This window comes from Petromyzon marinus, chromosome 6 (assembly GCF_048934315.1).
Source record: "Petromyzon marinus isolate PM22_M1 ecotype Great Lakes invasive population chromosome 6, UKy_Petmar_22M1.pri1.0, whole genome shotgun sequence".
Taxonomy (NCBI): Eukaryota; Metazoa; Chordata; class Hyperoartia; order Petromyzontiformes; family Petromyzontidae; genus Petromyzon; species Petromyzon marinus.
In genome coordinates, this window is record NC_133672.1 from 17296260 (window position 1) to 17316510 (window position 20251).

The 20251-nt window shown below is 45.1% G+C and overlaps 1 protein-coding gene across 3 annotated transcripts; it reads left to right on the forward strand.

The window, feature by feature from the left end:
- Positions 1-1741: 1741 nt before the first annotated feature.
- On the forward strand, positions 1742-20142 carry LOC116939371 (cysteine and glycine-rich protein 2-like). 3 transcript variants are annotated; one of them, XM_032947628.2, is made up of 6 exons: positions 1742-1931; positions 4445-4592; positions 8669-8837; positions 13793-13922; positions 14012-14105; positions 18843-20142. In XM_032947628.2, the coding sequence occupies exons 2-6, from the start codon at positions 4478-4480 to the stop codon at positions 18917-18919; spliced, it is 585 nt and encodes a 194-aa protein (XP_032803519.1). In that variant the 5' UTR covers positions 1742-1931; positions 4445-4477; the 3' UTR covers positions 18920-20142. The 3 variants fall into 3 exon arrangements, with proteins under 3 accessions (XP_032803519.1, XP_032803518.1, XP_032803517.1); XM_032947627.2 differs by having other exon boundaries at positions 4458-4592; XM_032947626.2 differs by having other exon boundaries at positions 1743-1931; positions 4476-4592.
- The last annotated feature ends 109 nt before the right edge of the window (positions 20143-20251 follow it).

Here is a 20251-nt window from a genome sequence, read left to right on the forward strand (position 1 = left end):
GTCTGGGGTGATGCCGAGGATGAACGAAATGCATCTGCGAAATGTGTCGATGAATTCCACGTAGTCCTTAACTCTTACCCACTCTATCTCTCTGGCTTAGGGGCCGTACATAAATGACGTCACGCGATTTTTGCCCCCCCCCCCCCTTCGTCACACGGCGTCACAAAAAGTCAGACCCCCCCCTCAAATATGACGTCACAAAGCTCTGCTCCCCCCCCCCGCCCCCAAAATAAAACATTCTTCAAATCGCTTTAAACTATTGTCGTTGTAGTGCGTATTTAATGTGGCGCTGCACTCTGATGTTGTAGGAGAAAACATTTATTAAAAAGTATATTTAATTAAGTAGAACGTGTTGTCTATATTTTCTCGGTTCTTTCGGTAAAGTCACGTAGAATGAGAATAAAACAAAATAAGACAATACAATTCTCACTATATTTATTTATTTAAAGTTGCGCATTTTTACGTGACGTCACATTTCTCACCACCCCCCCCCCCACCATCGTCACACATCGTCACAAATGTCTGACCCCCCCCAGGTGCGTGACGTCATTTATGGACGGCTTCTTATGTGCTATGTAGAAGGGCCATTGCCCGAAACGTCGCCTATTATATACAATACTATATGTATTAATTTTCAAGGAAGTGTTATTGACGAATGTGTGGAGTTCTTGTTGTTCGTGCATCTGCGGGATTAACGCCGCACGCACTGCACGCGTGCTTCCCGCTCTTCCCGTGAGACTCCTCCCAGCCCGTGAGACTCCTCCCAGCCCGTGAGACTCCTCCCAGCCCGTGAGACTCCTCCCATGCATGAGACTCTTCCTCCCAGCCCGTGAGACTCCTCCAGTTCGTGAGACTCCTCCCAGCCCGTGAGACTCCTCCCAGCCCGTGAGACTCCTCCCAGCCCGTGAGACTCCTCCTAGTCCGTGAGACTCCTCCTAGTCCGTGAGACTCCTCCTCTCAGCCCATGAGACTCCTCCTAGTCCGTGAGACTCCTCCCAGCCTGTGAGACTCTTCCTCCAGTCCGTGAGACTCCTCCAGCCCGTGAGACTCCTCCAGTTCGTGAGACTCCACCCAGTCCGTGAGACTCCTCCTCTCAGGCCATGAGACTCTTGCTCCAGTCCGTGAGACTCCTCCCAGCCCGTGAGACTCCTCCCAGTCCGTGCGACTCCTCCCAGCCCGTGCGACTCCTCCCAGCCCGTGAGACTCCTCCTCCAGTCCGTGAGACTCCTCCTAGTCCGTGAGACTCCTCCCAGCCCGTGAGACTCCTCCTCCAGTCCGTGAGACTCCTCCTAGTCCGTGAGACTCCTTCCAGCCCGTGAGACTCCTCCTCCAGTCCGTGAGACTCCTCCTAGTCCGTGAGACTCCTCCAGCCCGTGAGACTCCTCCTAGCCCGTGAGACTCCTCCCAGCCCGTGAGACTCCTCCTCCAGCCCGTGAGACTCCTCCCAGTCCGTGCGAATCCTCCCAGCCCGTGAGACTCCTCCCAGCCCGTGAGACTCCTCCTCCAGCCCGTGAGACTCCTCCTAGTCCGTGAGACTCCTCTTAGTTCGTGAGACTCCTCCCAGTCCGTGAGACTCCTCCCAGTTCGTGAGACTCCTCCCAGTCCGTGAGACTCCTCCCAGCCCGTGAGACTCCTCCCAGCCCGTGAGACTCTTCCCCCAGCCCGTGAGACTCCTCTCAGCTCGTGAGACTCCTCCCAGTCCGCGAGACTCCTCCCAGCTCGTGAGACTCCTCCCAGTCCGTGAGACTCCTCCCAGCTCGTGAGACTCCTCCAGCGAGTGAGGTTAATTCATTAAACACGCGGGAGACTCATTCTTTCTGTCTTTCTCAAGGCTCTTTTACTCACGGGCTCTGATTACTCCTCTTCCTCCTCCTTCACAGGCGTGAGACTCTTCCCGCCAGCGCGCACTTCGCGTGGCGATCATTAACCAGGTGAGCATGGCTCCCTACTCATCCTGCATCACGCTCCATCATCATCATGATCATCGTCGTCGCCTGCGCTCGCAGTCGTCCAGCAGTGGAGCTGTGCGAGCCGTCTGCTTGCCGGTGCTGCCACCACCTCCAACCTCCCCCCCCGTGCATCATGAGTCGATTCCGTTTAGCTTAGGACAACTTAGTTGAGAATTGAACAGACGTCAAATCAACTGCGGTGACATCGTGTTGACATGCAGGGCTGTTGTTGTGCCAGCAAGCCGCTGCGAACTCTGGTTTTGTTGTTGATGATTTGCCTCTAAAGCAACACACGCTTGTTACTTTGTGTGGCACGAGGGAATAACGCGCACAGTATTTGTTAGCGATGTTTTAGGGTCGTTTGTTATAAGAGCGCTCTCTGTATCAGTTAACCTGGGTACTTGTTCAATTTTGATTTAAAGCTTTCGTGCCGGCAGGGATTCATATTCTTGGTTCTTTTGGTAAAGTCACCACGTAGAAGGGAAACAATAAAATAATAAAAATATAAAACAATAAAATTCTCAGGACGTTTCGACTGCAACACAAGCAATCATCATCAGGTTTTCACAGTCGAAACGTCGTGTGAATTTTATTGTTTTATGTTTTTATTTATTATTTTATTGTTTCCCTTCTACGTGGTGACTTTACCGAAAGAACCAAGAATGTGGGTTCTAGTTTAGCGACTGCTGTTTCGTTCAGGAGTCACGAGTTCCTTTAAGAGTGACACAGATGTCATTTAATCATTTTCATCGTCATCATCACACGGCTTCTTCACCCGGCCCCTTCATCGTCATCTCTTGAACCAGAGGGTGGAAATTACACGTTAGTATGCCGGGGGAACGTTTCTGCCCATAGTTCAACGTAAATTGCCTTACAATCGGGCGGTTACTAATTGTGTTGGATCTTAATTTCAAAAGAAAGATAGGAAAATGTTTGAATAGCTTTTTGTGGGGATCGGTTACATAAAAAAAACCCAACTTTAAACATATTTGAGGCGAAAGAACCTGCGAGAATGTTTATGCATAAGGATTGCCAAGTGGACACTGTGTTCTGTCGGCAGTGGTGATTGTGAGAGATAACGTCAGAGTACATCAGCCTGTTCATACAGTTGTATTGATTGTGTGGACATGCGTGTTTTATTGTAGTACGGAGTTAGACTGATGGCCTTAATCTAAGTTCATAATAAAGGTTTTTGGGTTAGATCGCGTTTATTTATAAATGTGTCGTAACCCTCCACCACCCGACACGGCCAATCAGCAAAAAAAAAGTGTCACGTTGACAAAAGACAAATAATTCACTACTTCAGCCCACCGGTGTGTTGAAGAGTTAATCCACATTTACAGTTTGAGTACGACGTTTTGCTGGTAAATGCATCATCATGGAGGGTTAAATACATCATCATGGAGGGTTACGACACTTTTATAAATAAACGCGATCTAGCCCAAAAACCTTTATTATGAATAATATTGGTCGCGAAAGCCTACGTGTTAAATTAATCTAAGTTGTCTTGTGGTTGTTGTTGTTTGACTTGCATCCCACTGCGATTTTTTTGCACACAGCGTTGGTGTACGGTGCTTTTTTTACAGGAATATTTTTGCTGCTTTTTTTCCCATGGATTTTCTGTTTGCACAGTCACACATAGTCACTTTAAGATGTTTTTCTTGTTCGTGTTTTTGTTTTGTTTGCTTGTTGTGGTTGCACCCGATTCAAGAGCCGAAAGGCTCACAGGGCTATACCAAAATAAATGAACAGAAACGGAAGAAACTTGATTAGTCAATCCATAATCACCCCTGTGGCGCAGCGGAGTGTCAACATCGCCACGAGGGAGACAAAGGCGGCCGGGCGTGGTGCTGGCCACCCACCTCCCCCTCGTCATGTGCCGTGTCCCGTCTTCATCGGCGCTACTCGCTAAGAACACTTGCCCCTACAGTCTTTTAAAGGCGATACGGGGGGGGGGGGGGTATTTGCGTTGTTTAGAATGTTCTTTTATGAATCCAGTAACATGTGCGTGTGTGTGCATGCAGTGTGGAATGTGATAGTGCATTCAAAGTGACTTCCTGCCACTTCAACCCGGTGTTGCATGTTAAGTTGGAGTACAACGAGAGGGTTGTCCCCCCCCGCCCCTCTACGTTTAGAAAGAAACTAAACTTCTTCCCATGCAGCCCTTTTAAGTTGCCCACTTGTTGGGTAAGCGCACGCGTGGCAGCAGTCAACCCTCCACTGTTGGCTATCATCAGGGGCCATTTGTTGCGGATGTTTCCTTGAAATTCGCCTCCGTTCTAACGTCTCTTGGACTCCCATGAGGCCATCCTTCCACTCGTGCTGCCATTGATTATTCACGGATTTCTGTTTGGTGGCATCTTCACCTGCCTCAGTGTGTCTGTTAAAGGTTACACACGAAGTTAAGCTCCGCGTGGTCCTGGGCCACTCCGCCTTTTTGCGTGCCGTGCCAGCCGTAACAACGTTTTCCCCAACAAGTCTGTACGAGGCCATAGGTGGGATGTCTAGTGCGTGTGTGGTGTCTAGGCATGTCGACCCTTGGTGGTGTGACGGCTCGGTGTGGGAGGTGCGCCAAGGCAGTGTACCAGGCGGAGGAGGTGATATGTGATGGACAGCGCTACCATCGTCTCTGCTTCCGTTGCTGTGAGTTTGTCCCCCCGCGGTAAAATCGCGGTACGACAGAACCACGCGCACGTTGCGTTTGAAAGGGGACATAACAAAGACAACGCTGAATGGACAATGTCTAGTGACGGTGGGGCTTAGTCAAATATTGACTTTGAACTTGATAATGGAGGTTGTTCAGGTGGCACAGAGGTCAGAGCTCTTTGAGTCGGCATTACTGCTTCAAATATGGATTTCTAGGTTTCAGCCGCCCGTGACTAAACTGGATTCTCAAGTTTAGAAAGTTGGCACATTTTGCACGAGACCAACGATACACTAAAGACATCATAAATGCGAGAATAGAATGCAATGTCATGCATTTTTGGATTCATATGTCTAAATGTGTCTGTACCTCAAGACCCTGTACGGAAACAGTGGGCATGTTTATTTTAAATAAAGAGGCAGTCATATGCAGAAGAAAAGGTAAGGTCATGAATCTAAACTTGGACAGGGGCATGGATGTTTGGAGGGAAGGCAGTTCTAGACAATAAGGTCAGCATGGAGAATGCGTGAGTACAATGCTAATATGAAGCAATTGGCGGGACCCCAGGGTCCCATCACTGCCCCGGGGTGGGAAAAACCGCGTAGCGACACGAGTCTTGCCTTACCGACAACAAAACTAGCGTCAATCGATTGGCCTCGTCGAGAACTACTCGGGGCACTAAGTTTCGTAAAAAGTTGAAAAATTACATGAACACGTTAAATTCACTGCAGGGCGGGCTCGCCTTGGCAAAGAAGCTGAGGATCGACGGCTGACCGGAGGGCGTTGTCGCCGCGCGCGACTGCAGCGGACGCCCCCCGGGGCTTGCGTTTGGCCGGTGGGGTGGCGCCCATCGTGTTGATCGCCACCTGCTGGCGCTTGTTGGCGCGAGTCTGGGCGGGCGGCGCGTTGCTGTCGGGATCACGAGTGGGACGGACTGAAGAATAATAATTATTATTGACCTGATTTTTGCGGGACCCAGGGTCCCGCCAAATGATTCATATCTTGGATATTCTGTACGGCATTAAAACGTGTTAGGACAGTGCGTACATTTGTGATTTGTTTTGGAAAAAAAACATACACTAAGAGAGCTTGTATTCTCAAGACAAGTAGAGATTTTAGAAGATCTTATTTTTTTGCTATTTATTATGAGTGCATTGAAATGGAAATAGCACTCATAACAAACACTACATCATGAACATTTAAAAACTCCATAATTTATGTAAATGTACTGGTTAATTTTCAAAGTGGAGTTTCTCAGTCACAAGAGGAACGAGGTAGATCGATTAAGGAAGGCCACTCATGGACTGCTAATCAATGAAAAACCTTAATACGACATGGTAAAGTGAGACAAACGATTTGAATTTGACCAAAAACGATGAATAGGAGAGATGTCAACACAATGGTTGACGATAGGCAGGCAGGGGAAGCATGATGAATGGTATCAATTGCAGCATTAGTTGAATAGAACAAGAGGGGAAAATGCCAAGGTTGGATGAGACGAGGTCATTAAGAGCACCGAGGGGGTTACTGATATCATGGCCAGTGTGGTGAGCAGATTGCCCAGGGACAGAAAGACTGTATAGGGTTAACACGAGTAGAACAGGTCAAGAAGGCCACAGGGCAATAATATAAAAAAAATAGCAGGTCTAAGTCAAATGTATTTATTCTGTATCGTTCTCTAACGTGTGCTGAGGCTGTGTACAGCTGTGGCAAGCAGATTATTCAACAAAAGAGACGTGCGTATGAAAAAACAGCGCTTCTTTCCCAAAAAGGTGGAAACGTTGGACATTGTGCTGCACAGCACTGTGGTACAACCTGAAAACACATCGGAGAACTGTGTGCAGCGCAACCACGGAAATCTATGCAGTAAATCTTGACTCTTTCGTTCTTTCGGTAAAGTCACGTAGGTAGAAAATTAATTGTGATTTAATTTATTTTATTTTATACCTGCCACGTGACTTCACCGAAAGAACCAAAGAGTATGGATCCCTGCAGTCACGAAAACTTCAAATCTAGAGTAAATCTTGACTTAAAGCTTTCATGACAGCAGGAATTCATTTTCTTGGGTCTCACGGTAAAGTCGCGTAGATTTTCTTTGAACCTATCTACGTGACTTTACCGAAAGACCCAGGAATATCTATGCAGTAATTTACCACATTTGCAATGGCAGCTGGCTGCAAGAGTGCAGAGCAGGGTGTTGTCTGCAATGTGTGCACTCTCTGGGATTACACACAGTGCAATTTTCACCAGCTATAGAGTTAATTTGGTCTAATGAGGCATTGCAATGTTTTGCCATCTCGGTGTGCTGCTGAGAACTGCATTGCAAAGGTGTGCTTACGTGTGCACACACAATCACCTTAACCTTGGGAATTCGTATATTCCCATTGAAAAAACGAAAAACATTGATCTGAAATCCTTCTTTGCGTAGGAACCTGTGTATAAAAGAATGCTGGTGTTTGGCTCATTTGTAAAAAAAAAGTAGTTGATGGGAACCCCTACCTGTGCAGTTTATGTGGATTACCACGTCCACAATTGTAGCCAGTCGTAGATTCTCACCGGTATCGAGTGAACCGGCCAAGTTGAATTGTACAAGCACTTTGTATAATGAACGTACAGTGTGCAGTAGTAGCCATGCTGAGAACTGCATTGCAAAGGTGTGCTTACGTGTGCACACACAATCACCCTAACCTTGGGAATTCGTTTATTCCCATTGAAAAAACGAAAAACATTGATCTGAAATCCTTATTTGCATAGGAACCTGTGTATAAAAGAATGTTGGTGTTTGGCTCATTTGTAAAAAAAAGTAGTTGATGGGAACTCCTACCTGTGCAGTTTATGTGGATTACCACGTCCACAATTGTAGCCAGTCGTAGATTCTCACCGATATCGAGTGAACCGGCCAAGTTGAATTGTGCAAGCACTTTGTATAATGAACGTACAGTGTGCAGTAGTAGCCATGCGCAACGATGCAGGCAAACTTCCTTGTGTGTGTACCGCCACCGATGTTTGTATACACACCTACACCTTGGCGAATGCTTTTCTCACTGGAATAGCTCAACCATTGCTAAAGCTCATCTTATCATAGGAAATCATGGATACCAACAGTGGATGAATTCTAAGCAATCACCCCTTCTCTTTTATAGACACGCACGTTAGTGGTCGTTCTGTTGATCAGTTGGACACTTGCGGATAACAGAATAAATTATCCTTATGCCGATACCCCGGGGTACCAAATAATACAAAATGGCAGAGGCAATTAAATATTTTATTTCTGGTACACTATTTTTTTCCAGGGGTGTACTTCACTCCGCGACTGGGGTGTACCAATCAATCCCTAATCAGTGCTACTCCGCGATGTCGAAACACAGCGAGGACGATTGCGCTGAAACCCTGAATGCTCGTATGCACCATAGTGTATCGTGTACAGCTCGTCGAGATGAGTCGATTGCCGCATTGCCGACCATCAACAGACTAAAAAAATCACTGCATCACGGACATTATGCGAGAGCCGGGGTACCGCCATAAGGTTAATATGGATAATAGGGCTCTGGTTACAAGGGGTTTCAAGGAGTACACGGTGTTGTTAATGCACTAGTGGATATGGACAAGAGTTGTAGCGTCGAATAATATTCCTTCAGATGTGGCTGGTGGCTCATGAGTGAGAAGGATGAGATGAAAGATACAAATATACTGATGTGTTCATGCCCAGGACACTTAATCTCAGTAATTCAACTGAATCCATCATGCGGAATGAATGAGGGCTGTGTGCTCTACTTGAGCGCTGTACTACAAGTGGGATATGTGTGACATTATCGAGGGAGGGACACTCAGGAGTGTAAGAAGTACTCTGAATTGGCTACACAAAGTGGGCATGCTGAGTGTGCACGCTGAGTGCGCACATTTTCCACAATGAGTATGGCCAAGTTGGTTCATTGCATAACAACTTTTTATAATCTATTCTTTGCATATCTCACGCTTTTTCCGGAAATGAAATACGTCAAAACAAACTCATGCAATGAACGTCGGAGTCAGACGTCTCACTCTCGTCCTGTGCGTGCGCCTTGTGTGGGTGCAGCCGTGTGCCGAAAGGGCTTGGACAGCACGACGCTGGCTACGCACGGGGATGAAATCTTCTGCCGTTCGTGCTACGGCAAGAAGCTGGGCCCCAAGGGCTACGGCTACGGACAGGGAGCGGGAGTCCTGAGCACCGATCGCGGGGAGCGCCTGGGCATCCGCCCCGAGGAGTGAGTACCGGCGCGCACCATTTCAAAAAATAAAATAAAGAGTCCACCTATGTGGTCAGTTTTGTTGTATGGTGCGGAGGCCTAGACATTGGTTCAAGCGGATTTTGATCAGCAGTAGTCCTTCCACATGCGATGCCAAAGACACCTTCTTGGCATGCGATGGTTCGACTTCGTCAGAAATGTCACCATTGCATCTGCGACCAGTCTTCTAGTGACTTACAGCTTAGTTCGAGGAAGACGACTGTCACTTTTTGGACACGTAGCCCTGTCTTGATGTACAAACTCCCCCAAATTTCGCACTTCAGTTGGAGGACTGTGACCCTCAAATGATAAATGAATATGTTGACCCAAATTGTCATATGAAAAAAATACATACCTGGGTACATCCCCTTGCATTGGTGGTTTGAAGCGCCCAGTTGGCTCGCCTCATCACACCCGGTTGCCCAGATTGAGATGGACACAGGCCTCTTTGCTCAGGAGGCATCGACTGCTGCGCGCGACTGGCTGGGGTGGAGGGTGCTTTGGACCCTTTGCCGGTCAAGCGTTGACAGGAGTCGTCGTCGGAGGTGTGATGAAAACTATTGATAAGCGCTCCTGATTCATTGTCACAAATCTATGTTATGTATAGCGATTCGAAATAGTTGCCCTATACATGGAAGCTGAAGAGAAGGCCCTTACATCTGCTGATGCCGAGTTGTTCTTGGCGTGACGAGTCCCCGCACTCCGACAGTAGACACCGCTCACCCAGCTCTTGAAGTGGTTTCTCCGCACTCCAAACAGTTGATAGAGCCCTCTTCGGGGCTCTGGGTGTGGCGTGTCACCCCCACCCCACTCCAGCAGTAGAGACTGGACCCACACCTGTCAGCACATCACACTCAGCTCCAGGTACAGCACTCGCAGCTTCTAGGGCTGCACTGCTTGAGGCTATCGCGGCCCTGGTTGTGGTCCCTCCCCACTCAAAAAATAGATCAGGCCCTCTTGCCACACTCTGTGTGGTTCCTCCACACTCCAGCCATAGATTAGGCCCTCTTGCCGCACTCAGTGTGGTTGGTCCACACTCTTGTAGTGGACCAGGCCCTCTTGCTGGTTGGCTTCCGCGCTTGGCTTCCTTCCTCCATTTTATAGTCGGTACATTAGCATAATTTGGCTTCCCTCCACCCATTCTCCCACAACCGGTCCCACCAGCTATCACTAACGCCATCGGGAAGCCAGGGATGTGATCCTCAACTTTCACCTCGTTACAGTATTTAGAACTTATTTCACACCATACATAGCCAACCGTGCTAATCAGTGTGGGGAAGGACAACAAACTGGGACAGTCCTTTCTGCCCCAGTTTTTTTTACTAATTTTACTAATAGTGAGAGAAATCCACATGTTCTTCTTAAGAGACTGAAATAACAAATGATGAACTGAGAAAAGATTAGCGCCGTGTGGAAAACCACTGGAGCGTTATCGACTTGCTGTTCACGTATCCCTGTGACACCTGCAGAGAGGGTGAACTCCCTTACCTTGCCAGTGCAGTTTTTGGTTACATTGCTTTTGAACCCTTTCAGGCATTTACAAATAACACTTTCACAACCCTATTATTTCTGTGCATACTGAATGAGAACACCGACTCTTGCTGTTAAATGTTTCCACTCCAACATTATAATGCTACTGATTGTGTGGACCCTTACAAGTGCTATCAAAGGCTTTTTACCTTCTCGTTCTTTTGCCTGTTGATGTCAAACCTGAAGTGCAGCCCTGGCGACACATCATTTCAGAACAATCCGACATGGTCTTGCTTTGATATAATGCTCTGACACAGAACCAGCGTTCCTTCTCATCAACTGCCTTGGTAATTAATGGGGGCCTTGGTAATTAATGGGGGCCTTGGTAATTCATGGGGGCCTTGGTAATTCATGGGGGCCTTGGTAATTCATGGGGGCCTAGTTCTTAGTAGTAGAAAGATAACCTATTTTTAAAGGAGTTGAACGTTTTTTTTTAAGGTTACATTGTCAATCTCATTAACATGCCTGAAGGCACATACTGCATATCATAAGTGTTAACTTATGCATGTCGACACGGCACTGACAAGAACCATCTTGAAAGTGCTGTACCACTAACTTGTGATTCTGATGAACTTATAGCGGGAAGTGAAAGCTGCCTGTCTGGCCATGCAAAGCCATGGTCAGAGAGGATTTAAAACATTCCCTGCCTCATTTCCCCCGCACAAATAGAAAAGTTGAGCCAAGACACTGTCCCATGCCGGGTACCATAGCCTAGGTGCAGGAAGAACGCAGTGTTTATTTTGTGTAACACGTGAGGTGTGCAGTAAACACAACACTTAAGGGTCTGTGGATAATTGCACTGCTTCGCTTCTTTCTCTGAAGAGAAGCTATGAGAGCAAGCTGTGCTCTCGAAACAAATTAAAATCTACATGGACGACATCACCCACTCTCGGTAAATTGTTTTGTTGTTATGCAGTGATCACTCTACATTTAGCTTTGTTTTCAAAAGTCACTATAGTATTGACGTTTTTTATTAAATGGCTTTTGGTCTTTTTCCCCTAATGTATTCCAATTGTGTTTTGGCATCATGTCATGGTACAAAGGATTAATTTGGAAATCTGACAAACACGTGCACCATCACGTATTGGGGGATGGCTGCTGAAGTGATTTTTTTTCACAGGACTTGTAAAAAATATATTTGAGCATCCTTTCTGTCCACTTTCCCATGCACTCAGCTTTGTGGTTGTCTCACATCACAGTTAAACCAATAAAACATATTTTCAGAGCTATAATTGAGCGAGATTTTATTCAATTGGTGGCCGAGTCTGCCAACTCACTGCACTATGAGAACCTGTTTTAATCACAGGTGGCTAAAACTTTCATTCAAATCGAGGCCCTTAGCAGTGCCAACTCAGCTCTCTGACCACTTGGGCCACCGGACCACATTGCACTTGGGCACAGATCCTGAAGGCCATTGTTCATCCCCGATTAGCACGGTTGGCTACGTATGGTGCGAAAGAAGTGCAACATACATATGCATACAGATCCTAAAGGCCATTGTGCATTATATGGAGTTGCATTGTAGTACAAACGCCCAGGTTTTTTTTCTGATCTGTCATTAAAATATCGGCCACGTTACTGGAGATTCAGAAGTGCGGATTCTCCTGCAGTTTAATTTGAGAAGCAGTGTGGTTTGACAGCGAAAAAAAAATACGGAATATTTAACTCTTGGTGTTTTGTCCATGTTCTGGAACACCCGATGCGTTGTATGATTACAATGATGGCTGTGCTTTGTTGGGCTAGACATGCTTAATTATGTTGTTAGGTCAACATAAACTAAGATTGTGTGGTGGCAGATTATCCGATGGTCATTATGCAAATGGCCGTGCAATTAAGCTCAGCTGCACAATGCCATTTCGGTCTAATTTCAAAAAGCATTTCTCAGTGAGCTGGAGCCACTGCTCCCTGGCATTAGTAAGCGAGTCGGGCAAATATGGGTTAGTAACAGTCAGGCAAGTACAGTAAAACCTTGGATTGCGAGCATAATTCGTTCCGGAAACGTGTTTGTAATCCAAAGCACTCGTATATCAAAGCGAATTTCCCCATAAGAAATAATGGAAACTCGGATGATTCGTTCCACAAACCAAAAATATTAATGTAAAAATTATTAATGCAAAATGCCTTTTTAAATTATTTTTAATTTAATATAAAGTAATCAAATTTATTAGTTAAACTTAATCGTGGCTGGTGTGAGGGAGATGAGAGAGAGGAGAGGAGGGTTATTGTGTAGGACGACTTTCACTGTCACTAACGGAATCGCTGCTATCTGTTGGCTCACTGTAATCTTTTTCTTATTGTGCGACTTTAACAAGGAACCTATCCAATGACACTTGCTTTAGCCTCCTTTACAGTACTCGTATTGCAAGATCTCGCTCATTTATCAAGTTAAAATTGATTAAAACAATTTGCTCGTCTTGCAAAACACTCGCAGACCAAGTTACTCACAATCCAAGGTTTTACTGTATATGGATTAGTAACTGAGTCAGGCACGTATATGGATTTGTAAGCCGCACTGATTGAAATGCGCCAAAAACATTCCAGCGCCAGTATTTTCTGACTCCTACAACAATCTGAATATTGAATTATACTGATGGAGGAATCTGATGAGCTAGAAAGCTCTTTTTCACAGAAGTCCAGTAGGGGCGGGTCAGAACGTTACAACAACTAACAATATAAAAACACAATAGGAGTGCAAGGTATAGGAAAGGTAAACAAATCACAAAAAATACATTCAAATGAAACTAAACTGTGTTATTTTAGCAGGTAAAGCCCACTTACCTATTCGTTTCTTTGTCAGAAGCAACCTGGCCACAAATGATAGCTCAGCAAAATGGCTTATCATGGCGAAATTTATAGCAGCCAAATCATCTTAATGCAAGCCAGCTGGTGACATTCACCTTATTACATACATCTTGTATTATATTCATCAAAATGTCCAGTGCAAAATGAAACTCCAACGCATATTCAAGTAACATTGATGTTATTAGCAACTTCGAAGCAACACCCTGCTAACCCTGCCTAGATATCTGCCTGGAAAGGTGTATTCCACCCAAGCTAGTTACCAAGTCGTGTAGAGTATGAACATGTGTAGCAAGGCATCCTACGGAAAGAGCACAGGCTTGTGATTAACCGTGCCGCACCAGTCTGTGGGTGACCAGACCTTGTGAATTGTGTTCAGTGGGCACGTGGGAATCCAACTGGCATTGGTGGTTCCTTCTCGAGAACTAGATCGGCCGCTATAAAGTGGAAACTTGACAGTGGAACGAATTCAGATGATTCGTCCTGGATGTTCCTCTGGCTCAAGCGTGATTTTAGGGGCAGCAGGGAGGGGACGGTGCTGGCGTGCTGAGCAATGCCTGGTAGATTCTGCTGTGCTGAACATCTGGCGGTTTGTGTTCATACAGGCCTGGTGCACCTCAACCTACATTCAACACCAATCCATCCCCACTGGCACGCTCCTTTGGTGGATGCGATAAATGTCCACGTTGCAGTCAGTCTGTTTACGCAGCGGAGAAGGTCATGGGGGCTGGCAAGGTACGTACAACAACACTTTATTACCTGTAAACTTTTGTCAATGAAGTACACGATCGTATTCGTCCTTGACACGGAATTGTACGTCTCAGCCATGGCATCGCAGCTGCTTCCGTTGCAAGCAGTGTGGGAAGAGTCTGGAGTCTACAACACTGAATGACAACGATGGTGAAATCTACTGCAAAGGTGCGATCACTGAGCACACGGCATGCACATTATCGGTTTTACAGAATTGGGGAAAGGTCACAATATGGTTGAACTTCTTTCGCACTGTACGTAGCCAAGCGTGCTGATCGTTAATTGAATTAGAATCGTAGCACTCGAATTAAGTGCATCCTCAGTGAATGAATTATAGTAGAAAAAATAAAATCACGTTTGTGGTTTCACCACCAAAATGAAAGAATGTTTACTTATATTTATTCACCAGCCAATACGCCAGGCGTTTGTTTCAGCAAGGTAATTCCCAAACTGGTTGAAACCTCTCTTATTATAAGCATGGTCTGACCTGGATGGTAGTACCAGGTGACCTGATATTCTGAGCAAGAGTCATCTACGATTGACTACTTTGAGGCTGTAAAGCAGAATGCTCAAGATGTTTACTTTAGTTCAACATGTTTTGATGTTTTACACAGGCATTGGTGAGGTCAATTAATGCCTTGCACGATTCATCAGCTGCTTTTGCTGCAGGGTCGGAGCCCTTTTGGAATTGAGAAACTGAGTTCCACTTTGTGTGACACTGCCAGTGCTCATTCTACAGAGATGCTGGCATCTGCCGTAAGAATGTGGAATTTTTCATTCTGGCTTGAGGCCATCAGTGGAGATGAGCTAATTTTAATGGGAAGGCCTTTTAACTTCCATCTTATTTATAAGTGTTGGTGAACTTGATGCGATTTGTTTTACATGCGTCTATGTAGAGGATGCAACCGTTTTCCTCTGCAACCCTATATAAGCACAGTGACAGATCGCTGGTGGCAGCAGGGATCTCTCTTTGCAGTCCCCTTTGTTGAAAAAGCCCACAAAATTAAGGGCGAAACTAAATTTTGCACTGTTCTACACAATGTGTATTTTCTACACACGTTGTTGGTCTGAGCCTACCAACCCCACAGGCTCAAAGACAATGTTTCATTCTTGGGTAACTGCCCAAAGACTAATCCCAGGATCTCAAACATACAACGCTATTCTGATGCGAATTATTTGGTGATGTTGTGTTGACCAGTGGTGCACAAGCACAAATAACAAAAATAAAACTTGACACGTTTGTCAACAACACTGCCTTGTAAATAAAAATTATATAAGAGGTGACGTTTCGGGCAATGGCTCTTCTTGAGAGCACAGAGATGCCAGAGTTAGTCACTCTAAAGAGTCACTCTAAAGAAAGAGTTACTCTGAAGAGTCACTTAAAGAAAGAGTCACTCTAAAGAGTCACTCTGAAGAGTCACTCTAAAGAAAGAGTCACTCTGAAGAGTCACTCTAAAGAAAGAGTCGCTCTAAAAAGTCACTCTGAAGCTACTCTGTTGAGTTTTATTTATATCTGATGCAAAGTGATCTCAATACAGATCTTCTGTACTACCACCGCACCGCTCGCCCCTGTTTTGGTTGGTTTCATCTCAGCAAAGTGCTGTTGGTCACTGAAACCGTTCTCCCACATGTTTGTGTTAATTTTTGGGGCTTTGGTTAAATTAATATGAGGCAGTGGAGTTACTCTGAGCAACGCGTCCCCTTGGGGCACTTGTATCCTGCACATATTTCTACTTGCCATGTGCTTGGTGGATACAACTTTAAGATAATTAAATAACATGTTCAGCATTAGCACTCTTGTTTCACTTGCAGGTATTATCCACTCTCGTTGCACTTTTTAAGCCTCAGAGTGCTGCATGGAGTATACTGCGGTTTCTCATTTGGCTGACCTCACTGTTTGGCCACGTTAACAAAAGGGGCCCTTATGCAACTTTGGGTCTTGTTAATAATGAGGCTTTGTCAAGTTCCTTGGCGTTGGCAGAGAGGCACAGAGCTAATCGCCAGCTCGTCTGCATGGCTAAAGTGCTTCGAGAGCTCGTAGAAATAAGACCACAGAAGGATATCCAGGGGTCTGCATTAGTTGGTGATATTTTTTTAAGATGTTTACTCATGTAGAAATTACATATTTGTTGGGAATTGTAACATTAAATGTGCACAACTGAGCAGAGCATAAATCTGAAGGTGCTGTGTTGTTTTTGTGCATTCTGACTGCATTCACATGCCCCTTTGTGTTCAAAGCCAGTGTATAATTCCCCCCCTCACATCAGACTTGGCTCATCCACAGCCATGTATGCAAACATCTTCAATGGAAAGCATTCAATTAATCTTTAAAGTTTAGAACATAATGTGGTTTTAGGATTGGGTCTGAAATTTTAACCAATTCAGATGCTATCGTATACAAGTAATAGTATAGAAACAGGTTATTGCAGAGACTGGCCATTGTGCTATCCTTTGATGACTGCAGTGCTGTGGGAAATGAGAACATGCATCAGTGAGGTGGCAGTGTTACTGTTGGAAAGCATTGTGGGGAGTGGTGGTGCAGCGGTTAGCGTGCTGCGCTATGAACCCAGCGACCCAAATTCTATTCCCACTCACGGCCAACACCAGTGACCATTGTCTGAACCGGGCCTGGGCCTCTCCTAAGTTCACTCAACCTCATCCGAGTACCTGTGTGATGTGAAAACATCGCCACTCGCAAGACAAAGGCTGGCAACCCACCCCCTCATGTCATGCCAGCCTTCATAGGTGCTCGCTAACAGCACTTGCCCCAACGGTCTGTTGAAGGGCTGAAGGGTGGACCTTTGTCTTTGTGGGAGTGTGGGGATGTTGTTGGTCTCATGATATACATTGCATAAGTGACGTATACCTGCTGGGGGGGGGCGGGGGATACAGTGAGGGAAAAAAGTATTTGATCCCCTGCTGATTTTGTACGTTTGCCCACTGACAAAGAAATGATCAGTCTATAATTTTAATGGTAGGTTTATTTGAACAGAAAAACGCATGTCAAAAATGTTATAAATTGATTTGCATTTTAATGAGGGAAATAAGTGTTGACCCCTCTGCAAAACATGACTTAGTACTTGGTGTCAAAACCCTTGTTGGCAATCACAGAGGTCAGACGTTTCTTGTAGTTGGCCACCAGGTTTGCACACATCTCAGGAGGGATTTTGCCCCACTCCTCTTTGCAGATCTTCTCCAAGTCATTAAGGTTTCAAGGCTGACGTTTGGCAACTCGAACCTTCAGCTCCCTCCACAGATTTTCTATGGGATTAAGGTCTGGAGACTGGCTAGGCCAATCCAGGACCTTAATGTGCTTCTTCTTGAGCCACTCCTTTGTTGCCTTGGCCGTGTGTTGTGGGTCATTGTCATGCTGGAATACCCATCCACGACCTGCTTTCAATGCCCTGGCTGAGGGAAGGAGGTTCTCACCCAAGATTTGACGGTACATGGCCCCGTCCATCGTCCCTTTGATGCGGTGAAGTTGTCTTGTCCCCTTAGCAGAAAAACACGCCCAAAGCATAATGTTTCCACCTCCATGTTTGACGGTGGGGATGGTGTTCTTGGGGTCATAGGCAGCATTCCTCCTCCTCCAAACACGGCGACTTGAGTTGATGCCAAAGAGCTCCATTTTGGTCTCATCTGACCACAACACTTTCACCCAGTTGTCCTCTGAATCATTCAGATGTTCATTGGCAAACTTCAGACGGGCATGTATATGTGCTTTCTTGAGCAGGGGGACCTTGCGGGTGCTGCAGGATTTCAGTCCTTCACGGCGTAGTGTGTTACCAATTGTTTTCTTGGTGACTATGGTCCCAGCTGCCTTGAGATCATTGACAAGATCCTCACGTGTAGTTCTGGGCTAATTCCTCACCGTTTTCATGATCATTGCAACTTCACGAGGTGAGATCTTGCATGTAGCCCCAGGCCGAGGGAGATTGACAGTTCTTTTGTGTTTCTTCCATTTGCGAATAATCGCACCAACTGTTGTCACCTTCTCACCAAGCTGCTTGGCAATGGTCTTGTAGCCCATTCCAGCCTTGTGTAGGTCTACAATCTTGTCCCTGACATCCTTGGAGAGCTCTTTCGTCTTGGTCATGGTGGGGAGTTTGGAATCTGATTGCTTCTGTGGACAGGTGTCTTTTATACAGCTAACAAGCTGAGATTAGGAGCACTCCCTTTAAGAGTGTGCTCCTAATCTCAGCTCGTTACCTGTATAAAATACACCTGGGAGCCAGAAATATTTCTGATTGAGAGGGGGTCAGATACTTATTTCCCTCATTAAAATGCAAATCAATTTATAACATTTTTGACATGCGTTTTTCTGGATTTTGTTGTTATTCTGTCTCTCACTGTTCAAATAAACCTACCATTAAAATTATAGACTGATCATTTCTTTGTCAGTGGGCAAACGTACAAAATCAGCAGGGGATCAAATACTTTTTTCCCTCACTGTATATATATATTTTGGCTGCAAGTACGGGCAGGACGTGTTTGCAGTTGTGAAGGGCATGGATAGATGAGTGTGCATGGTGGCCTATAGAGATTATGCCTGTACATGCGGAGAGCGATAACAGTACGTTTTAAATAACACATGGAGGTGACCGCATGCTCCCATTCAAAGTATATACGTGTTTAAATGCAGGGACATCCCCTCATTCTTTACAGATACGTGCCTGGACTGCATATCATGGGCCATCCTACTTAAGTTTGAAGCTTTGTCGATAAGAAAAATAGACTTTAAAGTCACCATTTATTTTGGGTTGAGCACATTAACCACAGCACCACCCAGCCGGATATGCTAAATGAAAATATGTCACACTGTACGTATATATAGTATAACAAAACACTATTCTGAACCTATAACAAAATGAAAGCGTTGCATCCCATTGTCTCATGCATTTGCAGCCTGCTACGCGAAGAACTTTGGCCCCAAGGGCGTGGGTTACGGTCTGGGTGCTGGAACCCTCATGCATTCCCAGTGAGGCTGGTCTCCAGAGTGAAGATCGGCTCTTCGACACGCACGCATTCCCCCACAGCCTGGTGCAGGCGTGAGCTCCATACTTCACCGCTCGAGGCAGCCACATCTCCGCCCCCACAAGGGTTGCCGCAAATATATCCACGATAATCGTATGGCATCTGTTTTACAAAATATTATCATATCATGGTTATCAATGTTTTTAAATATTTGATTTCCTCACAAAACCTTTTTTTTTAAATAACCAACTCAAGTTTGACATATCCGAGCTCACAGTGGCTATATTTACATGCAGTTAACAGTTTTTATTGGGTGTTTAATTCCTTGAGTGCTACCCTGGACAATAGCAGTGTCAATCGTTTTAGGATACTGTATAGTGCTTGTGTTCTTAAACGATAACTCAGAGATGGCCACTGCAGTTTACCCGTGCACATTTTATAGTAGTTTAATTTTTTTAATTCTAGTAAAACCTACGACCAAGTTTTTGGTTTATAAAACAAAGTGTAGGTTTTAAATAAAAATGCAAATGACATGTCCACACCTTTTTTTATAACTTATATGTTAGAGATATTATAAATATGGGCTGTAAAATATCTACCACCAATTACAGTATACATTAAAACGTAAATTCAGTCACCTTTGAATTGGAGTAAAGTATTAATTATAGATAGCAAACAATGAAAACATAATTTTTAAAATATAATTCCAGCATTAACAATTCTACCATGCATTTGTATCAACCTGTGTATCCAGCTAAATCGCTGTCAAATGCAAGCGCCTCATCACACCAGACACATTTAATCAAAAGGTAAATGGAGCACTTTTCCTGCTTTATCAATATGGCCCAGCACTCCACTTGATGAAGCCGGGTTGCGATTGTCTGCACCCACACAGCTTTATTCAATGTTGTTTTACCTTGTTGCACACAACAGCGGTGCTGTGATTGGCTGCCAAGGCATTTATCATGGTAGTGAGAAAAACAATCCCAACATATATATTCTTGGTTCTTTCGGTAAAGTCACGTAGAAGGGAAACAATAAAATAATGTTCTTGCTGTGGTTTTCACATCTGATGATGATTGCTTGTGTTGCAGTCGAAACGTCGTGAAAATTTTATTGTTTTATATTTTTATTATTTTATTGTTTCCCTTCTACGCGACTTTACCGAAAGAACCGAAGAATATGAATCCCTGCAGTCACGAAAGCTTTAAATAAAAAAAATCCCAACATATGTTTGTATGCATGGACTGTATATTTACTCGGACGCTTAATGTATTTAAGGTACTTGACATAAATGAAGGGATTGACGAGTGAAGCTTTATAGAAACGGTAATACCATG

What these genes read in the sequence shown, in the direction of transcription:
- LOC116939371 (XM_032947628.2), top strand. Translation starts at nt 4,478, where the DNA reads ATGTCGACCCTTGGTGGTGTGACGGCTCGGTGTGGGAGGTGCGCCAAG. An exon ending in CTGGGCATCCGCCCCGAGGA is followed by an intron (nt 8,838 to 13,792) that starts GTGAGTACCGGC and finishes GTGTTCATACAG; the next exon opens with GCCTGGTGCACCTCAACCTA. An exon ending in TGGTGAAATCTACTGCAAAG is followed by an intron (nt 14,106 to 18,842) that starts GTGCGATCACTG and finishes ATGCATTTGCAG; the next exon opens with CCTGCTACGCGAAGAACTTT.